At 41.9% G+C, this 22,420-nt stretch overlaps 1 protein-coding gene across 1 annotated transcript in view; it reads right to left on the bottom strand.

The window, feature by feature from the left end:
• ches1 (checkpoint suppressor 1) overlaps positions 1 to 22,420 on the bottom strand; it is a 77,163-nt gene that overhangs the window by 33,083 nt on the left and 21,660 nt on the right. Inside the window, exon 2 of the mRNA XM_083898451.1 lies at positions 8,459 to 9,058. Within this exon, the coding sequence (XP_083754577.1) occupies positions 8,459 to 9,040 (582 nt within the window). The 5' untranslated portion in view covers positions 9,041 to 9,058. The remainder of the gene's footprint in view (positions 1 to 8,458; positions 9,059 to 22,420) is intronic.

Genomic DNA, 22,420 nt, shown 5'->3' with positions numbered 1-22,420 from the left:
TAGAGAGAGAGACGTGGCCAAACCTGCTGACTTCCAAACCAAACATCAGAGTGGGGCAGAGAGATGAGTTATGTGACTGTGAATGTGGCATGGTTGATGCTGCCAGACAGAATTGTCTGAGTATTTCAGCAAAACCATCTCCAGTGTTTACAGAGAACGGTCTGCGAAAGAAAAGAAGAAAAATCTCCAGTAAATGCCCAGAGAACTGTTGATACCAGAGGTCAGAGAACAATGACCTCACAAAAGGAACTCAAACAGCCACTCTTTACAACAGAGGCCCATCTCTCTCTCACTGTACCACACATTTAACCTTAAAGCAGCACAGAGACCACACCGAGTGCCATTCCTGTCATTTTATATGTGCCTAATAAAGTGGCTAATGTGTACATACTGTATATAGTAAAATGAGAGTACATTGCACCTCATATAACACCTTGTAAAACCCAATCAAGTCTATTATGTGGAGATAAGACGCAGCAGTTGTAAGTAGTAGCTTTCTCTGTACTACTAACTAAAACTAGTGTAACTTTAATTAGGGATGTTTTAAAGTCAGAATAAATTGATAAATAAGTAGAAGCGGATTACTATTGCCATCCTGTCATTTAAAGTAAACAACATTTAGAGATAAATGTTTGAGTGAGTGCTCCATATATTAAGGACGCATGCAGTTTATATACCACACTACTGTATATCAAGTGAAATTGTACAACACATTACTGTCAGTATCATTTCAAAGACAGACTCATTAAAAGCACTGATATCTGCTGCTCCACTTGTACTGCTGCAGGCTTCCAAATATTGGATTTAATTAACCCACACATGTATGCCCAATACCTGCTTTTCCCCACCCTCTCCTCTTGGTTTAATTCAACGTGTGTTCCGTTTCTCATAAAAGACAAGCACAGCCTCTTTTTTTCAGTGTGACGTCCCCCGAGTTAGTCCTAACGCACCCCTCACCCCTCACCGCATCACCTGACCTTGTACGATCTGCAAGAAGATAATAGCATGTGTGTGGACGCATGATTTGTGTCCCTCCTGTCTGGATCTTCGCATTAGTATGTCATTCATTTTGAGCACAGGCCATATGCACTGTGTTTTGTTGTGCATGTGTGTGTTCATGTGTGTGTGTGTGTGTGTGTGTGTGTGTGGAGTTCCCTGGGGAGTGTGATATTACCCAGCGTGGTCTGCTCCTGGGAGTGCTTCTATTACTGCCAGCAACGCCTCTCCTGGAGAGCATGATATTACACACACATACAATCGCTCCCACAGAGGTGACCCCCACTGGGCCAAATTTCCCCTTGCACCTCGAGCCTGCCAGCCGTTTGTATAAATGTGTGTGTGTGTGTGTGTGTGTGTGTGTGTGTGTGTGTGTGTGTGTGTGTGTGTGTGTGTGTGTGTGTGTGTGTGTGTGTGTGTGTGTGTGTGTGTGTGTGTGTGTGCACGTGCACCAACTGTCTGCCTGCTTGCCAGCCGATTAAATCAATACTCAGAATCTCTGTCTGCCTATGCCAGGCAAGCAACCAATCAAAAGGCTAAACACACACACACACTCACGCACGCACACCACTGTCAGCAAGCCAATCACAGGGCACAGCTCACAGGAAGGGTCTGTCATCTGGGTTATAGCAGTCGCCTTGGAAACAGGCATCATCTGGAAGCAAGAGGAGGTGAAATGGACTTTTCATTTTCTGACAAATTCACAAAGTTGAGAACAAGGCAGCATGTCTCCGAATCGATTGCCACAAAAAAAAAAAAAAAACGTATCTGAGGTCAGGGATGGGTTTTTAAGATTTCTGAGGGGCTTTTGAAGTTTGATACAGAGTTTTAAACTTGTACTTCTTCAAGCACCAAAGCAGGTGAGCGACCAGCTAGGTCTGGACATTCGCCTCTTATATTATTTTCAATGATCCCGTCAGGTTTTACTCCTGCTGTTTTGTGGATAACGTGTTGTTTTTTCTTTTTAAATTGGATGTTTGGAGCCGAAAAGTAGAATTAAAGAACAAACTCCACATTATAAGCCCTTCTTAAATAAATACCTCCTACACTGTGAAACCTAAAGTGAGTCGAGACTTGAAACTGCAAGTTTAAGCAAATCTACAGTCAAAGTGATTTAATTGTATGTATCTGTGTCACTACGCGAGTTCGTAGTAGTTTTGATTTAAAATGCAGTCGTGCAGAAAAAAAAACAAAAAACTGTGGAAGGCTGTGAAAAGTGCAGGCAGGTGTCTCTTCTTAATGGGGAAAACAAACTTAAAAGTTAAGACATGTCACGTGTGAAGAGGACAAAAGGGGAAGAGAGAGGACAAAAGCACCAGAGAGAGAGAGACAGAAGGAAAGGGAGAGAGATGATTGCGTGTTGCCAACATCTGTTTCCTGTGTTATATAAGCTGTGGGGGCTGGTCTCCCTTGGAAATAGGAGATATTAAAAAGTCCTGCTGCCGCTGACCTCGAGACTAGCACTACATTACTGCTACTGCATTCCTGGCTGCATTATTTATATATCACTTCACATATAGTGTACATTAACAATCAATACTGAAAGCATACACCTCCCTTATCCATTTAAACACAAAAAATATACATAGAAACACCTTCAGGGTTAAAAATCATTTTGAAATCTGTTTAAATACCTTACCAATCTACTTGTAAATCTTAATAGATTTTGAATTTTAATAAAAATGTACTTCTATTGTTTTCACAGAGTAATGCTGAAATAATCATTTTTTTTCCTCCACCCCCTGATACCACCACAGTTGATAATGAGGAAAATATGAATTTCTGTACCATATTTCAACGCATCTAGTTGTCGGGACATTTCACAAAAATGAACACCAATAGAAGAGGAGTCAACAGGATTCATCCTCAGGGTGTCATAAATGTACCAAACCGAACGCCTATTAGTCAATTATTTGACATTTGACACCTGAAACACAAAAGTGCCAGTGACATTGAGCAAAAAGCAAGCTCTAAAGGTACAGCAGGCAGGATGCCTTGGTATTATTTATCAATAACTGTTCGACATTAAGTAAGTCAAGAGTATGTACTTCATGTAGGCTCTGGAAAGGTGCTCATGCAAGCATGTCTTGAATAAACCGAATAGAAATGTGAAATAGGAGGACAAACACAGGTTTTACCTGGAACATTACAGTAATTCTGGTTCCAGTCCAGATTTAAAAGAGCCAGGAGTCGTGCTATAGTTCAAGTGTAAATGTAGGTCACACACAAAAATCGGAAAAACAGGCTGTGAAGAGAGACGTGTTCCACCATGTGACCAGAATGTGAGCTATGTAGATACATTTTAAGATATATAAAACAAAGGGGGGAAAAAAATGCTAAACAGCAGTAGAGAGTTCCAGAGATGGAGGGACTGCCTCCAGTCATCTGTCATGTATGAAACAGGTGCGTCTGTCTGTGCTCATCTGATGAGAGCAGCTCAGGACATAGCCATAGTCCCGCAGTCCCAAAAAAACAAGAGTATACAACGTGCAGATGAAACTCGACAATCTACTAGATTTCCAGTGATCCTGCCCACAGTAGCTTTAACTAACAATAATAATCCACTGCGTGATCATAACAGTCAGTGTCCACCATGTGACTTAATGTAAACTACTGCAAATGATTTTTTATCATAAACGTCCACAGACGGAGTAAAAGCACTGACCTTAGCTGTGTTTAAGCCTGATTAACCCATGATGATACCGTGGATCTATCATTACCTACCGCACATTTACAGATAAACACAGGATTAATGGCACAAAGCACTAGCTGAACGTCCGATATATACAGTACGTCGTATACGGTCAGTACAGATTAGAGGATACAAATGTTCCAAATGGCGATTTGAACGCTGAGTTTCTGAAGAGACGAGAAACAGATGCATGGGGGGGGGGATATTTCCTCTGATATAGTTGCTGCGTAGTGCTGATTCTGTTCTCGTTGAAGACCATTTGACAACAAAGAGACTCAGAAAAGTAAGGCCTGTTAACACGCTGCTTGGACAACAGGCACTATTTTTTTTGGTCTATTGCACAGGGCAAAATGTGGAAATTTCTGCTACAGGTGTTATGAATCGACTATTCTTCCACAAACCTGTCTTCCATGTGGATTTAATTTAGCTCAATGCTTGCCCTACTTTCTGGTTCTCCTGCAGATTTAATTTTTTTACTTTTCAGTTTTTTTCCACTAGATCCTGCAGGCAAGTCACAGATAAGGTTCTGTTGTCCTCAAAGATGGAATACGAGGGAAAACTTGGCAGGTCGAGTCTACCCCTGCTTTCACAATTCACATGATTCGTAAAGCAAAAAAAAAAAAGTGATGTATGTGACACATTAGTGGCAACAAACTAGTTCTACTCCCCACCTCATATATGCTGTCGCTGAGCAATTAATTCCGGTGAGGTCACTGTGGTTTTGCTTCTTCTCTGGTTTGTCTGTGGCATCATTGTTTTTTTTGTTTTTTTTTACATTTTATGAAAGTTCTCAGAGTATACCAAGCACCAGTCCTACGGGAGTTTAAATTGTTTCCCTTTTGGCTGGATATGGTATGAAACAACAAGGCTCGTCTTCATATTCATGAGTCACGGATAGAAACAAACATGTTACTACACAGAGGAGAAAAATAACCAAATTAAAATGCCTGCCACAGTCTGTATTCTGCTTTTTTTGTAAAAAATAAATAAATAAATAAAATAAAATAAAAAATAAACAGCAAATTTGAAACAGCAGAACAGGCTGCAAACACATTAACATATCTCCATTTTGATGTGGATAATATGTCGCAGGCATGAAGCAACATTAGCATATTTGTTTGGGTCCTAAATAATTAATAATATTCCTGGCTGAATATTTCTAATGTTGTAATGTTGTCACTGGTGGTGGTAAATTATGACAAAAAATACATTTTCTTTTAATGAAAAATCATGAACTTGTTTGTAATACGAGGGAAAACAAACACAGTGAACTTGTGCCTTACTTCGTGAACAGCAGAATCTATTTGTGCCTGAAGAAAAATGATGATGAATGCAGAGCAACAACAAACCATCAGTGAGACGACGCGACCTCGGCTCACCTCGGCTCACCTCACCTGCTACAGTTCAGACAACCAAACGTACAAGAAGGACGCCTCTCATCTGAACAGGGAAAGGTCAAGTTGGAGGTGACACACTTAAGTGCAACATGGAGAGACTTCATAGTGAGTCTTAGATTACAAAACTGCCTGTTCTCTCTGCTGTGATTTCATAAGAGGCTTGGAGAGATATATCACGGTGCGTGTGCGTGCGCGTACGCGTGCGTGCACGCTGTGATTTTTACGACGCTGCTCTTCGGCGAGGGCTACAACACTTGTCATTAAGGCATGTCATTCAGCGCAGTCAAGAATCCTGTTAGTAAACAAAGCCATGGCAACCGTGGGACTCGCACTCTCGCACAAGTTTGCGCTCCCACGCGCAAAGGCTGACACGTGCACACATGCACGCACACGCACGCACACGAAACGAGCATGCTTTTTCTGAACTAATCCTCATCTGCCTGGATATGACCCAGAAATACAGTCACTGGAACAAATAGGCCACTGTCATATTAATCTCCACCTCTGTAAATTGATGGAAATATGATTTGGTGTGTTCACAGTCAGCCATGTCTCTTCACTTTTCCCCCCATTTTGTTTTGTTTGAATCTCTCCATCCCCATGTCTCTCCCTCACAACAATAACTTAACCTCTCCGCAACCAAAAATCTGCTTCCCTGCTTCTCTTCTTTTTCAATAGCGAACAATGAGGAGAACATAATGCAGCGTGAAGACAAAGACCCTGAGACCCTGCAATTGTAAGCACAATTCACGACGATATAAACAGGTGAGGAAAAAGCCAAAGCAGCGAGAGAAAGAGAGAGTATTCATGTGCAGGGATTCTCGGCGAAAAAGCTCTGAATGTGAGTCTTACTAAAATTACAGAGATTCTGTAATTGCAGCTTCAGATAAAGCTCAACACTTGGCAGGTAGAGTAGGAGTCTGCAGAGATGTGCCCTCATTTCTACACTGAGCTCTCCTGTGAGTGTGTGTGTGTGTGTGTGTGAGTCCTTTTTAAGCATTCATGCATACTTGCAAGGGTGCACGCTTTCACGTATGTGCGCCCTTGTTTGCTGGTGCATCAGACATGTGCTGCGTGTGTGTGTGTGAGAGAGAAGGGAAAACGATTTGAAGGGTTAATTATTGTGCTGTCTTAAACGGTGTGCAGTGACAGAAGACAAGACAGGGTGTCCTTGCCAAAATCACCTCTACGCATGCTGCTCCACACAAAATCGCGCGCACACACATACACACACACACACAGTTGTCCGATCTTTGTGTGGACAGGTTTGAGGGTTAAGACTTGGTTTTAGGGTTGAGATGGGAATTAGATTTAGATTTTTTTTTGTTGTTGCAAGGATTAGGTATAAGGTAAGGGAATGTTTTATGTAAATGAGTGTCCTCTCAAAGCACACACACACACCTAAGTCAGTAAAGCCAAATCAGTTTTCCTGTTGCTACAGCAACAGCATACTTTTATGTCAACTGCAACCTAGTTACTATGGAGATATGTATACAAGAGAAACTCTGTGCCGTTGTAGTCAAGGGCCAGATGACAGCATAGCGTGAGGGCTTGTGAGCGTGTGCGCGCGCACACACACACACACACACACACACACACACGCACACACACACCACACACACACACGCACGCATGCACGCACACACACACACACACAGACGCGCACACATGAACACACAGTTCACTCAAAAAGGAAGAGATTCAAATGCCGGTCAAGGAAAAGCATAAAAAGCTCCAATATCCTTCAGTACAATTATAATCAGCTAAACACGCAAAGCTATAGTCCTGGTCTTAGCTGTTTGTGCACCCCCCCCACCCCCAACACCCCGAGGCGAGATGAAATCTGAAGTCTGCTGGCATCTGTGTTATTAAATCCTCCAGTATTAATTTAGCACTAATTGAGTGAGGGATTTGCTCCCCGTTTACCCCGAGTCTTTAATGGAGAAAATATCCAGACGAGAAAGCCGGTATGAAAAGACTGCATCAAGACTTAAATCAAAAGTGAAACGCTGTTCCCACAGGGGGAAGCTCAGAATGACATAGTGAAAAAGAAGTATGAAAGCAAGAAAAATCATCAACTATTGATAAGGCCGAATCTGGTACAGCTGTAGACAAAATATGGAATAAGTTAGGCTTCAAGTGGGATATGTCTGCAAAAGGCTGATAACTGTCTGGATGTGAAATAAGTTATAACCACACGTGATTGATTTTAATGAAAAATGGTTCCTGTATTTACCTCGCGGCAGCAGTGGAATTTTACCTGTCAGAATTCAAGAATGTGATTGAGGAAGACTCATTTAAAATACGCTGCTTGAGTTTCTCAGCGAGATGCTCTGCTCGAAATTTGGGATTTCATCTGTTTTCCTGTTCCATCAAAGAACGGAATAAATTATATTGTAAAAAGAAGTGAACATCTTCAAAACAAAAAATATCTTCATATTAAATATGACGCCATCATATTAAAGTGTAGCATTTAGGGTTTGTAGACTGTGGAATTGCCTTAAAAAATGTGTGTTGGTTTTCATAGCTTTTTATATGTACTTAAAGCCCAAAGGGCCGTGCTTTACGGAGGCTAAATGGACAAAAACAGCTTTGCATTTTAAAGCTGTATTGCTACACAAAGAACAACAGAGGAACAAGATCCTTTCTGGAATGCAAAGCCCACCGTTGTTCCCTGTGTGAGTAAAGGCGTTCTATTGTTACAATCTGTAGTCTCACCACTTGATGTCACTAATTGCTACACACTGCACCTTTAACAACTTCAGACATCATCAGACAAAAAAAAAGTTCTTATTCTATGAAATAAAAGCTTCACTAGTGGGATATTTAAATGCTGCTTACTCGCACAAAAAATATGTTTTGACACATCAAAGTTATGTTAATTAGTTTCACACACACTGACAGGACAAGCTGCAGCTCAGCCCTGAACGTTCCACTGCTCCTGAATACGATGCTGTACAGGATGTTTAGAAGGATAAACTACCGTTTTCTGCCATGTGCTGTAGGTCAGTGTTTGATTTCCATTCACGGCTGGTTAACACCAGTTTTTTTTTTTTTGCTGATCAAATTAAAACTACAAAAGGACAACGTGTTCTTTTCTTTACAGTCTCTTTTTGAGTGAAGTTCTCTTCACAGACATGCAAAAGAAAGATAGTGTTTTTTCTCACAGAATACACCAGAAATGGTTTTAACTAAAGCACTGCCTAGGAGTTTTAAATTATTTTGCCAAGACAAATATATGAACATGATAAAAAATGTTATTAAGTGAAGAATCTTTTTTTTTTTTTTTTTTACTGAGGTTTGATACATAGCCCTTAAAAGTTGAAGTCAGTGTGATCCAACATTTCTCTACTCGACTGCTTGGCATCTTTACCTGGCTTCGGTCTTTATCCACCTTCTTGAAGCACTTGTTCAGTGACAGATTGTGGCGCACCGAGTTCTTCCATCCTGTGGGGGCGTTAGCAAAGTATGGGAAGTGCTCCAGGATCCAGCCGTAGATATCCTTAACGGGCAGTCGTTTGTTTGGCGCATCCTCGATGGCCATGAAGATCAGGCAGCTGAAGGAATACGGCGGTTTTCTGTTCGCCCCTGCTGCCAAGTCGTACGCCGAGTGTGCGTCGCCGAGCAGGGGGTCGTCTGGGGAGGGAGACGAGGAGGAGGGCGAGCGGGGGTGCTGACCGTCGGGGTCTTGCAGAGGGGAGACGCTACGCAGCCCTGAGTGGCTGAAGCTGTTGAGGAGGTCCGTGCTTTCGTGGAGCCAGGAGAGGCTGGTGAGCTCCTCGTCCTCAGCCTTGGAGAAGGAGGCGGAAAGGGACAGGGAGAGGTCGGCTGCCTCCGCCTCTGATGCTGCTGTGGCGGCGTCCCCCTGCCGGTACGGCGGGCTCATGCCCTGCGAGGCACTGGCTCCACTACTGGGGCTCTGGGCCTTCTTACTGGGGGGCATGGTGGGTCCCATCCAGCCCAGGGCTCACACCTAGAGACAGGATGAAAGAATGGGGGCGGACAAAGAGAGGCAGAGGGGTAGAAGAGTTTTGAATGGGTTGGAAGAGGAGAGGGGAGAGAGAGAGAAAAAAGAAACAAGGTCAGCTTGTTTAATTCAGTTGGCTTCTCACATTAAGCCATTGTTTCAGTTAAAGGCCAGAGGGAGGCAGCAACATTTTGACCACATTCTGAATTATGTTGCATTAGATCATCATTTTTCTCTGGGGCTTCCTATCCAGTTCTGTCTAGGACGGCAAATTTAGTGCTTCACTGGCGGAGGAATTCTTGCCTTGTACAACAACCCCCTAATTACTGGCGTACCAGCAAAATTACATGGGTTTGCTGTCATATCATATGAATGCTGTTAAAGGTCCGATAGTCGCAGGGTCACACAAGCGGTTGTGGTGTTTTTTTCACGACTCGTCAGCAGGAGAAAAATGAATCGTCAAGGTTGGAGCCGTGACTGAGAGCAAAATAAACCTCAACTGCTGGACTTAGTTCCACAGCAGGGATCTGTGACCAGAGATTATCACGACTGGGAGATTTGCCAAGAAAAGAAAGAAACAAATTAGGAGTGCGAGTTCAAGTCCGTCCCTAGTCTAATCAGGCCATTATTCTCTTAACATAAGAGTAATGTTGCACTCATTAGATACAGGCAGAGTGTGGTAATTGAAGGGGAACAGTTCTGGGTATCACACCATAATCAGAAGCCTCACAAACCAGGCCTTTGATTGTCCTCTCGCCTAAAACAGCTGTGGTAAGGATGAACGAGGCAGCCCCTACAGCAAAATGTAATCTGCTCCACTCACCCTGTAAATCTGGACACAAATAGGCTGCGTTCAGATTACAAGGGTGAAGTGACTTGTATCTGATGTTTTTGGTTGATGGGGCTCAAATTACATTTTCTTTCCCAGGCTGTGTGGACACAGAAATCCGATCGTCAATTCAAATTTTCAAATCAGATTTGTGTCACTTTAGTATTTGGTCCTAGATCACATATACATATCTTCCAAAACAGCTGCAAAATCTAACAACAATGTAGGAGAGTGACGTTCTCTGAAGCATGTATCTGCTATAATAGCTCCCCTTTCTAAATTTCCCCCATGTGTGATCAATAAAAGAACATCTCATCTCATCTTACTTAAGTTCCACTTCAATTCCGAGTGGTGTCACAAGTATGGCGTTCTCCGCTGTTGTTGTTCTTGACGCATGCAAGAGGTATGAATGCACATTGGAGAGAGGGCTGATGCGTTCAGATACAAGACACTTGGAAGTCACAAGTGTAAACTGTGTAAATCTGGAACGATCTGAAGAATGTGGCTGGTAATCTGAACGCACACATGGGAGCGAGTTCATCATTCAGCACGGGAACGAGCAGAGGTTTTTTGTATCGTATCAGTGTGAAAAAATCTGAGCAACACCACCCTTGCCTTTTTTCGTGTAATCAACCAATACACAAGTTTGTCAAAACAATGATGTCATAGTCCCATCTCTCTTATCTAATGCTTAAACTCGCTTAAACCACGTCTTATTCTCCATGTTGTATATCCGTATGCTGTAGCGCTAGCGCCTTTCTTGAAATGATGCCACGTTTTACGGTTAACTGTGAAAGTCCTGTTTCCATGTGGCTAAGGCCTCGGATGCATGGGTGCTCCCTCTCGCTCTCACTTTCACAAACAAACACGGACTTGGGGTGAATTCCAGATTCTCAGAAAAATTAAGATGAGGGGCAAGTTTAAGGGCTGTATCGCCCTCAATATTGAGATTTTTCGATACCACCCTTGGGAGCAAGGGCTACCCAGAATGCATTGCGTGTTTTCACATAACAAAGATGGCGCCGAAAGCAGCGAAATGAGTACGCTACAAATTAAGGATTTTCTTTGTTAACAGAGATATAAAAATTATGAAAACCATTGTATTATCTTAGTTTAGGCCCATATTATGGATTACTGACGTCATTGTTGTGTAACATTTATTTAAATTTTACGATCTTCTGTCAATAGCCGGCCGGTGCGGACAAGCGATCGTTTGCTATCGTTTACTTTTCAATAAGCTGTGGTGTGTGGTAACTGTCAGCTGAATATGTCCGTGGTTGTGGTATTTGTATGAGTATCATCTTATAACTAACTGACAACCTAATAACTTGACTGACAAACGGATCGTAATAAATAATCCTGACGTAAATGTGTTCTTCTTCTTCTTTTTTGGAGTTGTCAGACTGGACGCAGCTTTCGCGTTATTCTGCCCCCCACAGTCTGAAGACGTATCTGCATTTAAGGGGTGTCCCATTTCTAAGTGACAAAATAACCCTCAACACTTGGTTTTGATGGTTTGATGGTTTGAAGATAAAGGGTCGAGCTTGAGGGTTAAGATTGAGGGTTAAGATAGGAATTGGAATTGGCCCTTGAACCTAAATTTACATACACAACACAAAATCTGGAGAAAAAAAATGTACAAATGCAAAAGCATACACACACGTGTACGAAACGGTAGTAAAACTAAAACTGTGCACACAGAGAGAGAGAGAGAGAGAGAGCAGAGAACAGGACCAGCATTAGGACATGAATTAAGTCCAGATATATTGTGTCTGCCTGGCCTTGCTCTGTCTGTGTGGTGCGATCATTCTCTAATCCAAGGTGATCATCGGCCGATCTGTCCCCTCATTCTGCGTGATTGACTGACAGCTGTCACCCATGGCAACCCACTGTGCCGTGACAACTGTCAGCTCGCTCCAGCTCTGGCCGCCATGTCACCATGGCAACAGAGCATAACAACTCAGCTCCTCTCCCGATGTTGCTGCTGCTGCTGTTTTCCTTTCTTTTTCTTTTTTTTTTACTCCCCCCACCTCCTCTGTGTCTGTCGCGCTTCCACGCATCTCTCCGTCTCCTCTTCTTCCCCCCCGTCTTTTTTTCTTTCTTTTTTTACCAGCGCAGATAACTCTGCTTAACAGTGTTGATAGGCTGTAGTGGAAGGACTGAGCTAAATATAGAATTGTGATGTATAGCTGCTGCACTGTTGCTCGGCGTATAGTCGACCAGCCTATACTCGCCCTGCTGCTCGATCCGACTCTTCCGCACAGCGCAGGGAAAACCGACGTCTTTGATGTGCTCTACACTTCTCACACTGCTCACACTTCCTGACAGCTCGCACACGCTCATTCAACAAGCGCTACCTGTACGAGGTTCAGCATTGTTGCGCAAATATTGACATTGAGCGTAATGAATTCAAATTGCCCTGGTGACAATAACGCTGCGGCTGAAAATAGTGAACGCACAATCAAAGGGACGGGCGAAGTGGAAGGGAGTTTGACAGACGAGACGTGTGTATTTATACAAGTGTTTGACGGGCTTTTCATGGTGTGTGTGTGTTTGTCTTAGAAAGAAAGTGAGGGCATCATGGTGACATTGTTCCTGGTAGGAGTCTGGTGGAATGCAGCGATGGCTTTGATGCTCTCTTTCTCTCAATCTCTTCTTCTTCCTCCTCCTTGTTATGTTGCCATAGCGGCAAGAGGGCCATGAAACATTACGGCTGACAGTAAAGTCATCTCATTTTACTGTTGCTATGACAACAAACTCCTCACTGTTGGTTGGGGCCAGCACGAGCTGCCGCCCAAGCCTCGTGCCTGGGTGTGTGTGTGTGTGTGAGTGGATGAATGTTTGTGTGTATGCGTTTGTATGCGTGTGTGTGAATGTATGTGTGTGTGAGCGCCACCACGTCTCCCATGGGCTCTCGTAAAGCTTAACACACTTGCTCGGCTCTAAACAAACTTTCATGCAACTTCTACAGCAGCGGCCCCTCAGGACCAACTGCTAAAGGACAAAGGCAGATATCGCTCAAGTTCAGACTAAATGACGGCTGCTGTGCGTGTGTGTGTAAAAAAGCATCCTCACATTTGTCTGACAGATGGGACTTTGCAATTCTCCCTGTTATCTTCATTCTCTGGATCTCTTTTGTGTTTGTCTGCTTTGTTGTCATTTGTGTTCATCTCTGTTTGGCATGTCCACATTTGGCTTAGTGTGTGTGTGTGTGTGTGTGCTTACGGGTGCAAGTATACTCTGACCATTTGTCTTTTAAGTACACTCTCCATCTAAGTGCCTGTGCATACCATAATGTGTGAGCTACGTAACTCAAACCTTTGGCACCACACTGGTTCTGTTTTCACTCTGCATCCCCATATCAGGGGTTTTAAACGACGCCGTTCAATTAGAGTAAATGGCTTCCTCCATTCAAAGCCCCATTCTCCAACAGTGGGTGATTGGTACACTTAAGTCAGACGATTCCTATTATTATGCTGCGATGAATATAGCCTTCACAAGAATCTGACAGGAACCAAAAGCTGAAAATTACTGTGGCAACTGTGCTGAACACTGTAGCTTCTCCAGACTCTGCAAGCGAAACAAACGTCCACTCAGTGATATCATTATTATTATAATAGAGGACAGCAGACACTACGATATCGGTGGATTTACTGATATCTGACAAATGACATGCACACAAGAATGTACGATAATTCTTAAATACGATGATTCGATTAAATCATGGTGTCACCTCATTAAAAACATTTAAAAAACGAGAACTTTTATTGAAGCTTTCACCCATATCACACGCTCAAATGTCCATGTATCAGAGACAAAGAACTGCTGACATGGTTTCATTCAACGCACACAGGAATACAAATGCAGGAAGAGGTCAACATTTTTTTTCCCCCCCAAAATGCACATTTTCTGCATCTGCGTTCAATATTCTGCATCAGGTTACTGTCAGGAGGCAGAAAACTGATCCGAGTCTCCACCGGTTGCCTGGCAACCTCACTGTAACTCCAGGGAGCGATGGCACCTAAGAGTGAGGGGCATAACCCCATATAAAAACTGCAATTTGCCAATTTTACTCTTCGTGTTGTGCACAGATTAAACAAACAGATTATAATCTGTCCCTGGAGATCTGTGAAAGCTTGCAATAAAGCCGTTTCCATTTGACTATTATTCTTTGTCTCTAAAGATCCTTTAGAATGAATCTTGAAGAAAGAAGACACAAGCTTATTTTAACAATTTCTTTGGCAGCCGAGGCCTTTTTTATTCACTTCAATCTACATCTAAAGTAGATCTGAAAAAAGCTGATAGGACTATTTTTTTACAAGGTATCAAATGAACTCTCCCCTCTACCTTGATAAAGATTAATTGTCTGTAGAATATATAATTATTAGAAAAAAACTATTCACTAATGAACATTAATGGCAGCCAAAAGACACCTACTTCCTTATTCAGAGAGGACAGACTGCAGTCATTCCATCACACGTTTTCTTTAAACTATTTTTAAAAGTGACATTTTTAAAGGGAGTACCTCCACATAAATTGCGCGACCCATTTCCTCCTGCTTCAGACGTCGAAGGAGAATAAACCAAGAGGCTAAATCTGAGCTAAATTTACCAGTATGTTGTTGTCATGGTTCTTTAACAGGATCCAGACAAAGCTTAAGGCCCATGTCTCCAGTGTTGTGCTTGATTCCAACCGTATCGAGCCTCAGCTAACAATGGTGTGCTATTAAAGGCAAAAAAACACACAACTTTATTTGGAAAAAAAGTGGAAATTTGGATGCAGGGGTTAATACTGCACTAAGTATCTGAAATTATAAATTATTTAATGAAGTGATGAGCCGATACTGCTTAACATCACTGTAATGGATCTTTAGATTGCATGATCCAAAAGCACTAAATACCGCATACATGCTTCACGAAGCAAAAGATGTAAGAGAGAGATGTGAAGGTGATCAAAATACTTTGCGTTGATATTGTCGATCATCGTACACGTCGCAGGAGAGCTTACGATGACTGGCAAAATGGAGCAATAACACCAGAAATGATGGGGGCAGCAGAGAGAATCGTCAGGAAAACTTGGCCATGTTTAATGCCATGGGCTATCCAGCGAAGCAGAGTTGCCAAAAGTCTAGGACCTCGAGGACGACTTACATTCAGTCGTCTTACATTCCACTGATGTGAAATTTGCTTGTGTTTTTGCTATTCCTATTTTGCGTCAAGCACAATACCTGCAACTGGTGCCTGCAACTCGGCACTCGACACTGCCCTCTAGAGGAAGTATTGGGTAACGTCCATAACAACGCAAAAGATGCACAGAGGTATGTAGGGTTGTGACGGCGGTAACCTTTAGGAATGAACATGTCAACCACACTGTGGGGATCATGTGATATGTGAACTTACTTTAAGAAAAAAAATGAAGAAAAAAGCAAAAAGTGTGTATTGTGATATCATTATTGATACATACTCAAGGCTGCGATAGTGGACATCGATCCTTATTTTAAATATGACCAAAGAATATTCTGTGTTGCCTGATGTATGCCTGCTGACCTATGTTCAGCTCCAACCCCATAAAGACTTTGCAACTGGAGGCAGAGCACAGGCAGTGTTTACACGCAGGGGAGAAAGGTTAACAAACCCCTCTGAGACTGGAGAGGGTGTAGGCTAATTCATATTCCCTAATTGACAGCGTAATCATCTTACACTGCATTCATGCATGTCGCCAATACGCGTCCAAATCACATGCCGCATTTACGTAATCCTCAGAAGATCTCCGTTCCCCGTTGGCAAGCTCTTTCTGTCTGACTCGCAGCCGTTTTTTGTGTGCAGACGCCAGAGGCAACATTTCAACAATGTACTTCAATTCACTGTCTTTTTACTAGTCTGCCGCAACATTAGCCAAACTGACTTTCACTGAAATCCTCAAGTCATCGAGTTACAGAACCCCTGAAACCACATCAGTTCAGAAATATTAAAATAAAAAACCCACATGGGCTTGTGACATGCTGTCAGCAGTGCTTTTACACTTCACTCTGGGTCTGGGCGGACTGAAGCAACAATTACAACTTTGTCAGTTTGATAGCAGCTCATGGTATGTGTTGCATGTCACATTCTCCTGCTCCTCACTTTCCTGCCAGTCTTTACTATGGAGCCCAATAAAGCCGGTGCCATGAAAATAATCCCCCCCCCCCCCACCCCAGAATGAAGTAGTAATGGTAGTGTAGGAGATAGCGGCGGAGAATGGAATAGTAGCTGGTAGGAGTTATTACTTGGCAGAGGGGTGAGCTGAACCTTGTGGCTCCTCTGGCCACAGTGATAAAGAAGAGAGTCAGATGCACCGAGGCAAAACTAATCTGGAGTTTTGATGACAAAAAGACGACCTTTATCCCTCCGACACATACACTGGATGGATTGAAGGGGAAAAGAAGACCAACAGAGAGTAGGAGAAAATGAGAACTCTCTCAGAGGCAGGAAAATACATTAATAACGACTGCTACATATATGTCAACACCGTTTGTAGGGAACCCAGTCATGTTCTCCATTTTCAGACCATGAAATCAAACCCCAGCATCCCTCGCCCTCTGTATTTCCAACATTCCCCAGATGACAAGTATCAAGGATCCAGAGGGTTTTGAGAGAGCGGAGTAGGACCAATCACATCCTATAAGGTCTGACTGTGTCTTCCTTTTATGTCTTCTACAGCAGCAATGAGTTAGAGAATAGAGGTCAGGGGTCAGGGTGTCCCCGTGGACTGCTCCTGACCCCTCAGTCCTGGCTTGTGCTCTCGGCTGCCTGGCAACTCACACAGTCGCACATACATTTACGCACACTAACCGTGTACAGACATACTACACAAATACACAAATACACAAACTGTGTCTCAGAGAAATGAGGCTCAAACACAATTCATTTGCAAAGGAACACAACAGCAACCACATAGGGTTTTCTGGAAAGACAATGATGACATGATATGAATTTATTTATTACTAAAGTTGAAAATATGCTGTGGAAATTGGTAAAAAATATTTTGTTGCCTACACGTACACACACATTCCTGTGGGACTGATGGTCCTGGGAGAGCGTGAATGTTGGAGTAACTATAGAGCCATGTTAACAGTCTGAATATAAATGTCAAGTATTATTCGGTTAAAATCTAATGATTTGCTGCTTTCTCTGTTGCAGGTCGTTTGAAATCGGGTTTTTCTTCTCACAATTATTCACCTTTTTTGATTAATATGGGAAAAAAACATGAGAGAAATTATTAATGAAAAAAGTAAATAGTTTTACATTACTGGATATAACATCTACAACCAATGACACTAATGTGCAATGTTTAGTTGAGCAGCGTACTTACATTAGCCTCTCTCAACTCCTTATGCAACATTGCATGAAATATTCAATACCACTAGTTAACCCCGTGTGTTGTCTTTCCTGCATTTATGCATTTGTCACTAATGGATGATAAATGCAACTACTGCAACTACTCATTACTCTTCGCTGCGCGTCCTGCAGATGCTCTCGCTATAAAGCTCAAACACTGAGGGAAACAAAACAAGACAGCAAAACAATTCCCAAGATCCCACGTCGCCTACCGATGTCATCAAACTCGGCGTTTTGCTAATATGTTTGACAGAGAGACCTCTAGTGGCATGCTGTGTATTTAAAGTGCTGTTAAAATGTGTACAAGTACAAATTATACAAAGTGGATAATTAGGTGTAGATATATGTAAATGGTGTAAGAAACTTACCCACTCTGCTTTATGGTCTAAAAGGTCAAAGCCCTTTGTTTGCACACTCAGTAAGAGTGAAAACAAAGTAAGTGATTTCAGAGTGTGTTCTGTGAGAGGCGTAAACATCACCTCCTCTGCCTATTGGCAAACAAACTATGCAGATAATAAGCACATAATATATGGTATTTAGAGGAAGTGAGCCCCAGAACTTTCAAATTGAAAGATGATAGTGCAGAACACATCAATGGGGCCACTGCTTATGCTGTAAGGACACTACACTGTTTCACAAAAAAAGACACACCACATGGTATCTCGGCTCAGGCAGGACCAACTATGTGATGTACGAGTATGGGGCAAGGAAATTAAATATCGCCGGTGAATAATTCAACGCGGCAAAGACATACAGACACACCGCGCCTCCGTCCTCCAAAGTAGGCTAACCAACAGAGCAAACAGACATTTGCATCCGGCAAACACAGACTAAGTTTGGTATGATTCATCAGCAGCCACCGTTCATGAAGTCACGCTCATCACGGCTCTCCAAGGATGGCGGACAAACAGACTCAGACGCACACACGCGTGTGCGCACAAGCGTGTGGAGTTTTTTGCGAATGTCAACGCTTGAAGGTGACTTGCATGCGTGTGCAGCCTGGGGGGTCCCTTAGTGGATTGTGTGTGTGAGTGTGTGTGTGTGTCCGTGTTTGTGTGGTGGACTCACAGTCAGGTCAAGCTTAAAAAAAAAAGCCTAGGCTCCAGTCTTCCATGGTAATGGCCATGACACACCATGCGCCGACATGCAATCCCACGACTGTACACACTCACTTGTTCACTCGCTTGTCCTGTTGCTCATTCAGTCATTCTACCGTGTTCACACTCATTCAGTTCGAGTCAAATCAGTTGTCCTGCGACGTGTTTTGAACGCGTGTCTGTTCTGTTCGGTCTGGGCGATATGGTGTATTAATAACGTCCTGATATTTTTAGGGTTAGGTCCCGATCTGGACCATATTTGTTCTCTGAGCTCTGTATTTCTGTAACAGTTTATGATCTGTATTAAATACTGTAGTTGTTGCCTTTGTTTTCAGTTTAATATCAGTTGTAGTTCTTTGGCTTTTTGAGTGTGCTTCTTAAATCGTATGTCAATTCCATGTATTTTTTATTATAATTAATTACTGTCATAAATATCAAAGTATTTGACGACATGCCCTATTAGCAGTACAGCAACAGCCATTAAAACCGGGAAGTAATTATTAATCAGTGGATTATGTTCTCGATTAATCGTCGCATGCTGCAGAAAAAGGTTGAAAAATGCTCAATCTGTTTCCCAAACCTTGAAGGGACGATGTCCTCAAATGTCCTGTTTTGATGATTTATTTGTGATATGGAGCAAATTAACCAGAACATTTTAACATTTAATAAGCTGAAAAATCTGAGTTTGTATTAATTATATAAAAAACAAACAAACATTGAAACTGATTAATTACCACAACGATGTGTGCCAATAAGGTTCAGGTTCTGTTTTGGTTCAGGTTCCAATTATCAAACAAATATCAGACACACCAAGACAGTCATCATTAATATCTTTCATCTCACAGCAATTAATGTACAGGACATGGCAGTCGCGGGCTTTTCAGTTCCTGTTAAAGTGACAAATGTAGCCAAAAGGCTCAAATTTAAGTCCTGGCTGTTGTCTAGTTAACTCTTCCAAGTCAGCATGTGCCTCTGGCTGACAATCATTAGTTAGATAAGGCAAACAGAAAGCTCTACAACCATTTTATTACAGCAAGATCACTGTGTGTGTGTTTGTTCTGTTCAACAAGACAAACAGAGCACTGTTTCTCCTCTTGTGAAATTATCAGCTGATTGTGTCATATCAGTTTGAGTGTCCAGAGTCTATGGAGTTCACTTTTTAATTGCCATACTGTTTGCACATAATAAAGAAAATCCCAACATGAATATTTCACCAATTTAGGGAAACTTGCTAATTTATTATCAGTTCAGAGCTGAAGCCAATAAGCAATTGGACTTGCCACACATTAACATGTTGACTCTCGTCAGCTCAATCTACATACAAATATAAACAAAGAAATGCCAATTTGCATATGTGAGAATTACATTTTACGTCACTTTTTTTTCTCTCCATGTTTTTCACAAAATAGTTCCAACACATTTTCATAATTACCTTATTTATTGAAACATATTTTTGTTTGTGTAATGCAACATGCCAATTAACGAGCTTCTTATAGCGCTGTTCCACTATACAGTTCCAGCATGGCTTGGCTCAGCTCCACTCTTCTTTCTTTTTTTGCTTTTCTTGGTGCTTTTTTAAATACTTGCTCTGTCGCGGTACAAGCTTAGCCCATTCTAAAATGTGACGTTAACAGGGTGTCGGGCCAGTGATTGGCAGAGAGTGTCGTCACTGGAGTCATGAGCGTGACGTGTAGGCCTGAGCAATGAATCAAAATTTTATCTAAATCGCAATACAGCCTACTGCAATTTTCACATCGAAGGAGGCGCAATATTTGTTAAAGCCAAAATGTATGTCAAAATATCATTATATATTATAGTTATATTATATTATATTATTAAATATAGGGCTTGTGGGCCAGAACCAGCTCACAAGAGTGTCCAATCTGGCCCACTGGATGAATTTGTTGCATCATGATCATAATACTATAATTTTCAGTTCCAGATACTTGTGACTAAATGTTTTATGCATTTGTAGATTCAATGTGATCTGTAAGTTGTAATGTACATGTGTAAATGGTAAATTGAGGCATAATTTTGTTGAAATTGCACTATTTTGTCTCAAGAAATTTCAGGTTTTGTTCATATGATTTATAAAAAGATACGTCATTAAATGTAAAACAAAGAGAAACGTTTGGAGTTAGTTTGTTGTTTATAGGTTTAAGATGCCATTGTTTTAGTGGTACGGCCCAAATTGCGCAGTATGTGGCCCCTGAACTATAATGAGCTGAACACCCCTGATCTATAAAATAAGTTATTCAAATTAAAAATGACTAGATTATTTGAAGATTTAGATTTATTCAAAATCGTTCAGCCCCATTGACGTCCAACAAAAGAATCAAACCGAACAATGCCAACCTGTAGATCAGTTAAAAAAGACAAACATACACTAATCTCCAAATTTAGCAAAGGAAATGTCTAAAATCTCAATATTTAACAGAGAGGTCTGGTGTATTTAGTGACAGCACTGAATGTTCTGGTCCTAAATGTCGAGAAAACCAGTTAATTGTGGTTTGAAACTTGGTAATAGACAGAAATCAACAAGTACTTAATTATTACTTTAACTGTAACATTATTTTACTACACGTAATTATGTTTTAAAGGTATTTCCCAAGTTAAACAGAGCGAAGAATGTTTCACACAGCTTTTTCAAGCATCCTAGTTTTATTTTGGATCCATTATTTAACTTATTATTTGCACACACAAATTGAGGGTTAACTCCCAACTTAGACACAGGATAACATCTTCAGTAAAGGTTTGAGCCGTCACTTGAGAACACATCAAGCCAAAAACAAAAGAAATCAGTTTAGACTTCGGAAATTGCGATTGTTGATGCTGACAAAGGATACACAGTTGACTATCAGCATCAGAGCGGCTAATCATTTCGACCCTGGCAGTTGCAGGTTTTGTGGAATAAAACTAACTCAATTAATCGAAATATCCAAAATAAAAGTAGGATGTTTGAAAAAGCTGTGTTAAAAAGTATTTGCTCTGCTTAACTACACTTAGGAAATACTTTTAAAACAGTGAAACTTTCATAGGGCGCTGATCATTTGGTCCGCAATGGGACCAGGAACAAGTGATTAAATGTTGGGCGTGATCCGTACAGGGTGTATTTTGTAGGCACTGAGCTGCCTTGGCGGAGGTCTGCGCTCTCCGAGTGCTTTTCTAGTTATTGAATTATCACCTAGGGCCAACTACAAATACATTTGCCACTTTTATGAATAATAAAGGCCAAAAAAAAAAAATCAATGATGGTTTAGAAAAGATTGAGGCATAGAAATGCCATATTCACACAACTCTATTAAAACCTGGTTGCCAGCAACTACCGCCATAATAATAATAGAATTACACTATGTCTTTATCGCACTCTTTTCACCTTTTCTTCCCCTGCTCCTTCAGCCCTTCCCTCCCTCGCCTGCAGTCCCTGCCTCACTCCCTCTAAGGCCTCCCTGTCTTTTCTCTTTGACAGTGAGCAGGTCCCTGTTGGCACTTTGTGCTCTTTTACAATATTGTGGGAAAGAGACAGAGTGTGAGAGCAAGGGAGGCAGAAAAAGAAAGAGCGAGGGAGACTGCCAGAAACACTATATAATATCAAAGCAGCCAGTGCACAGCTTTGATAGCATGCAGGGAGGGGAGCTGGTCAGAAAAGCTCCAGGAGAAAGGCTCAGTGAACTGTTTAAAGAGGAGAATGTGATCTAACGGGATCCCTACATTAAGGGGAGAGTAGTGTGGATGAGGCTTTGAGGTAGTGAGCGTTTTTCAGCTGGATGTCCTGCAGTCAAATAAAAAAAGAAAAAATTAAGCAGGACTCCCTTTCTATGTCTGTCTGTCTCCCACTCTCTCTTCCCCCTCTGGCTTTTCCACTTATCTTTAACAAACAGCAGCTCAGGCTCTCAGCCACTGGCCGACAGTTTGTCCCGACAACAAAAAACCATGGCAACAACCACTGGAGGAGCCTGTCCAGTTCCAAAGATCCGCCCTCTTTGGCTTTTTAACTCCCTCCTCTTTGAGTCTCTTGCAAATGTGGCAGACGACTAGAATCAATAAGCACATGACCTGAAAGTTG

The sequence above is a fragment of the Microchirus variegatus genome (genome assembly GCF_963457635.1).
Source record: "Microchirus variegatus genome assembly, chromosome: 12".
Taxonomy (NCBI): Eukaryota; Metazoa; Chordata; class Actinopteri; order Pleuronectiformes; family Soleidae; genus Microchirus; species Microchirus variegatus.
This window is presented reverse-complemented; position numbering and strand designations above follow the sequence as displayed.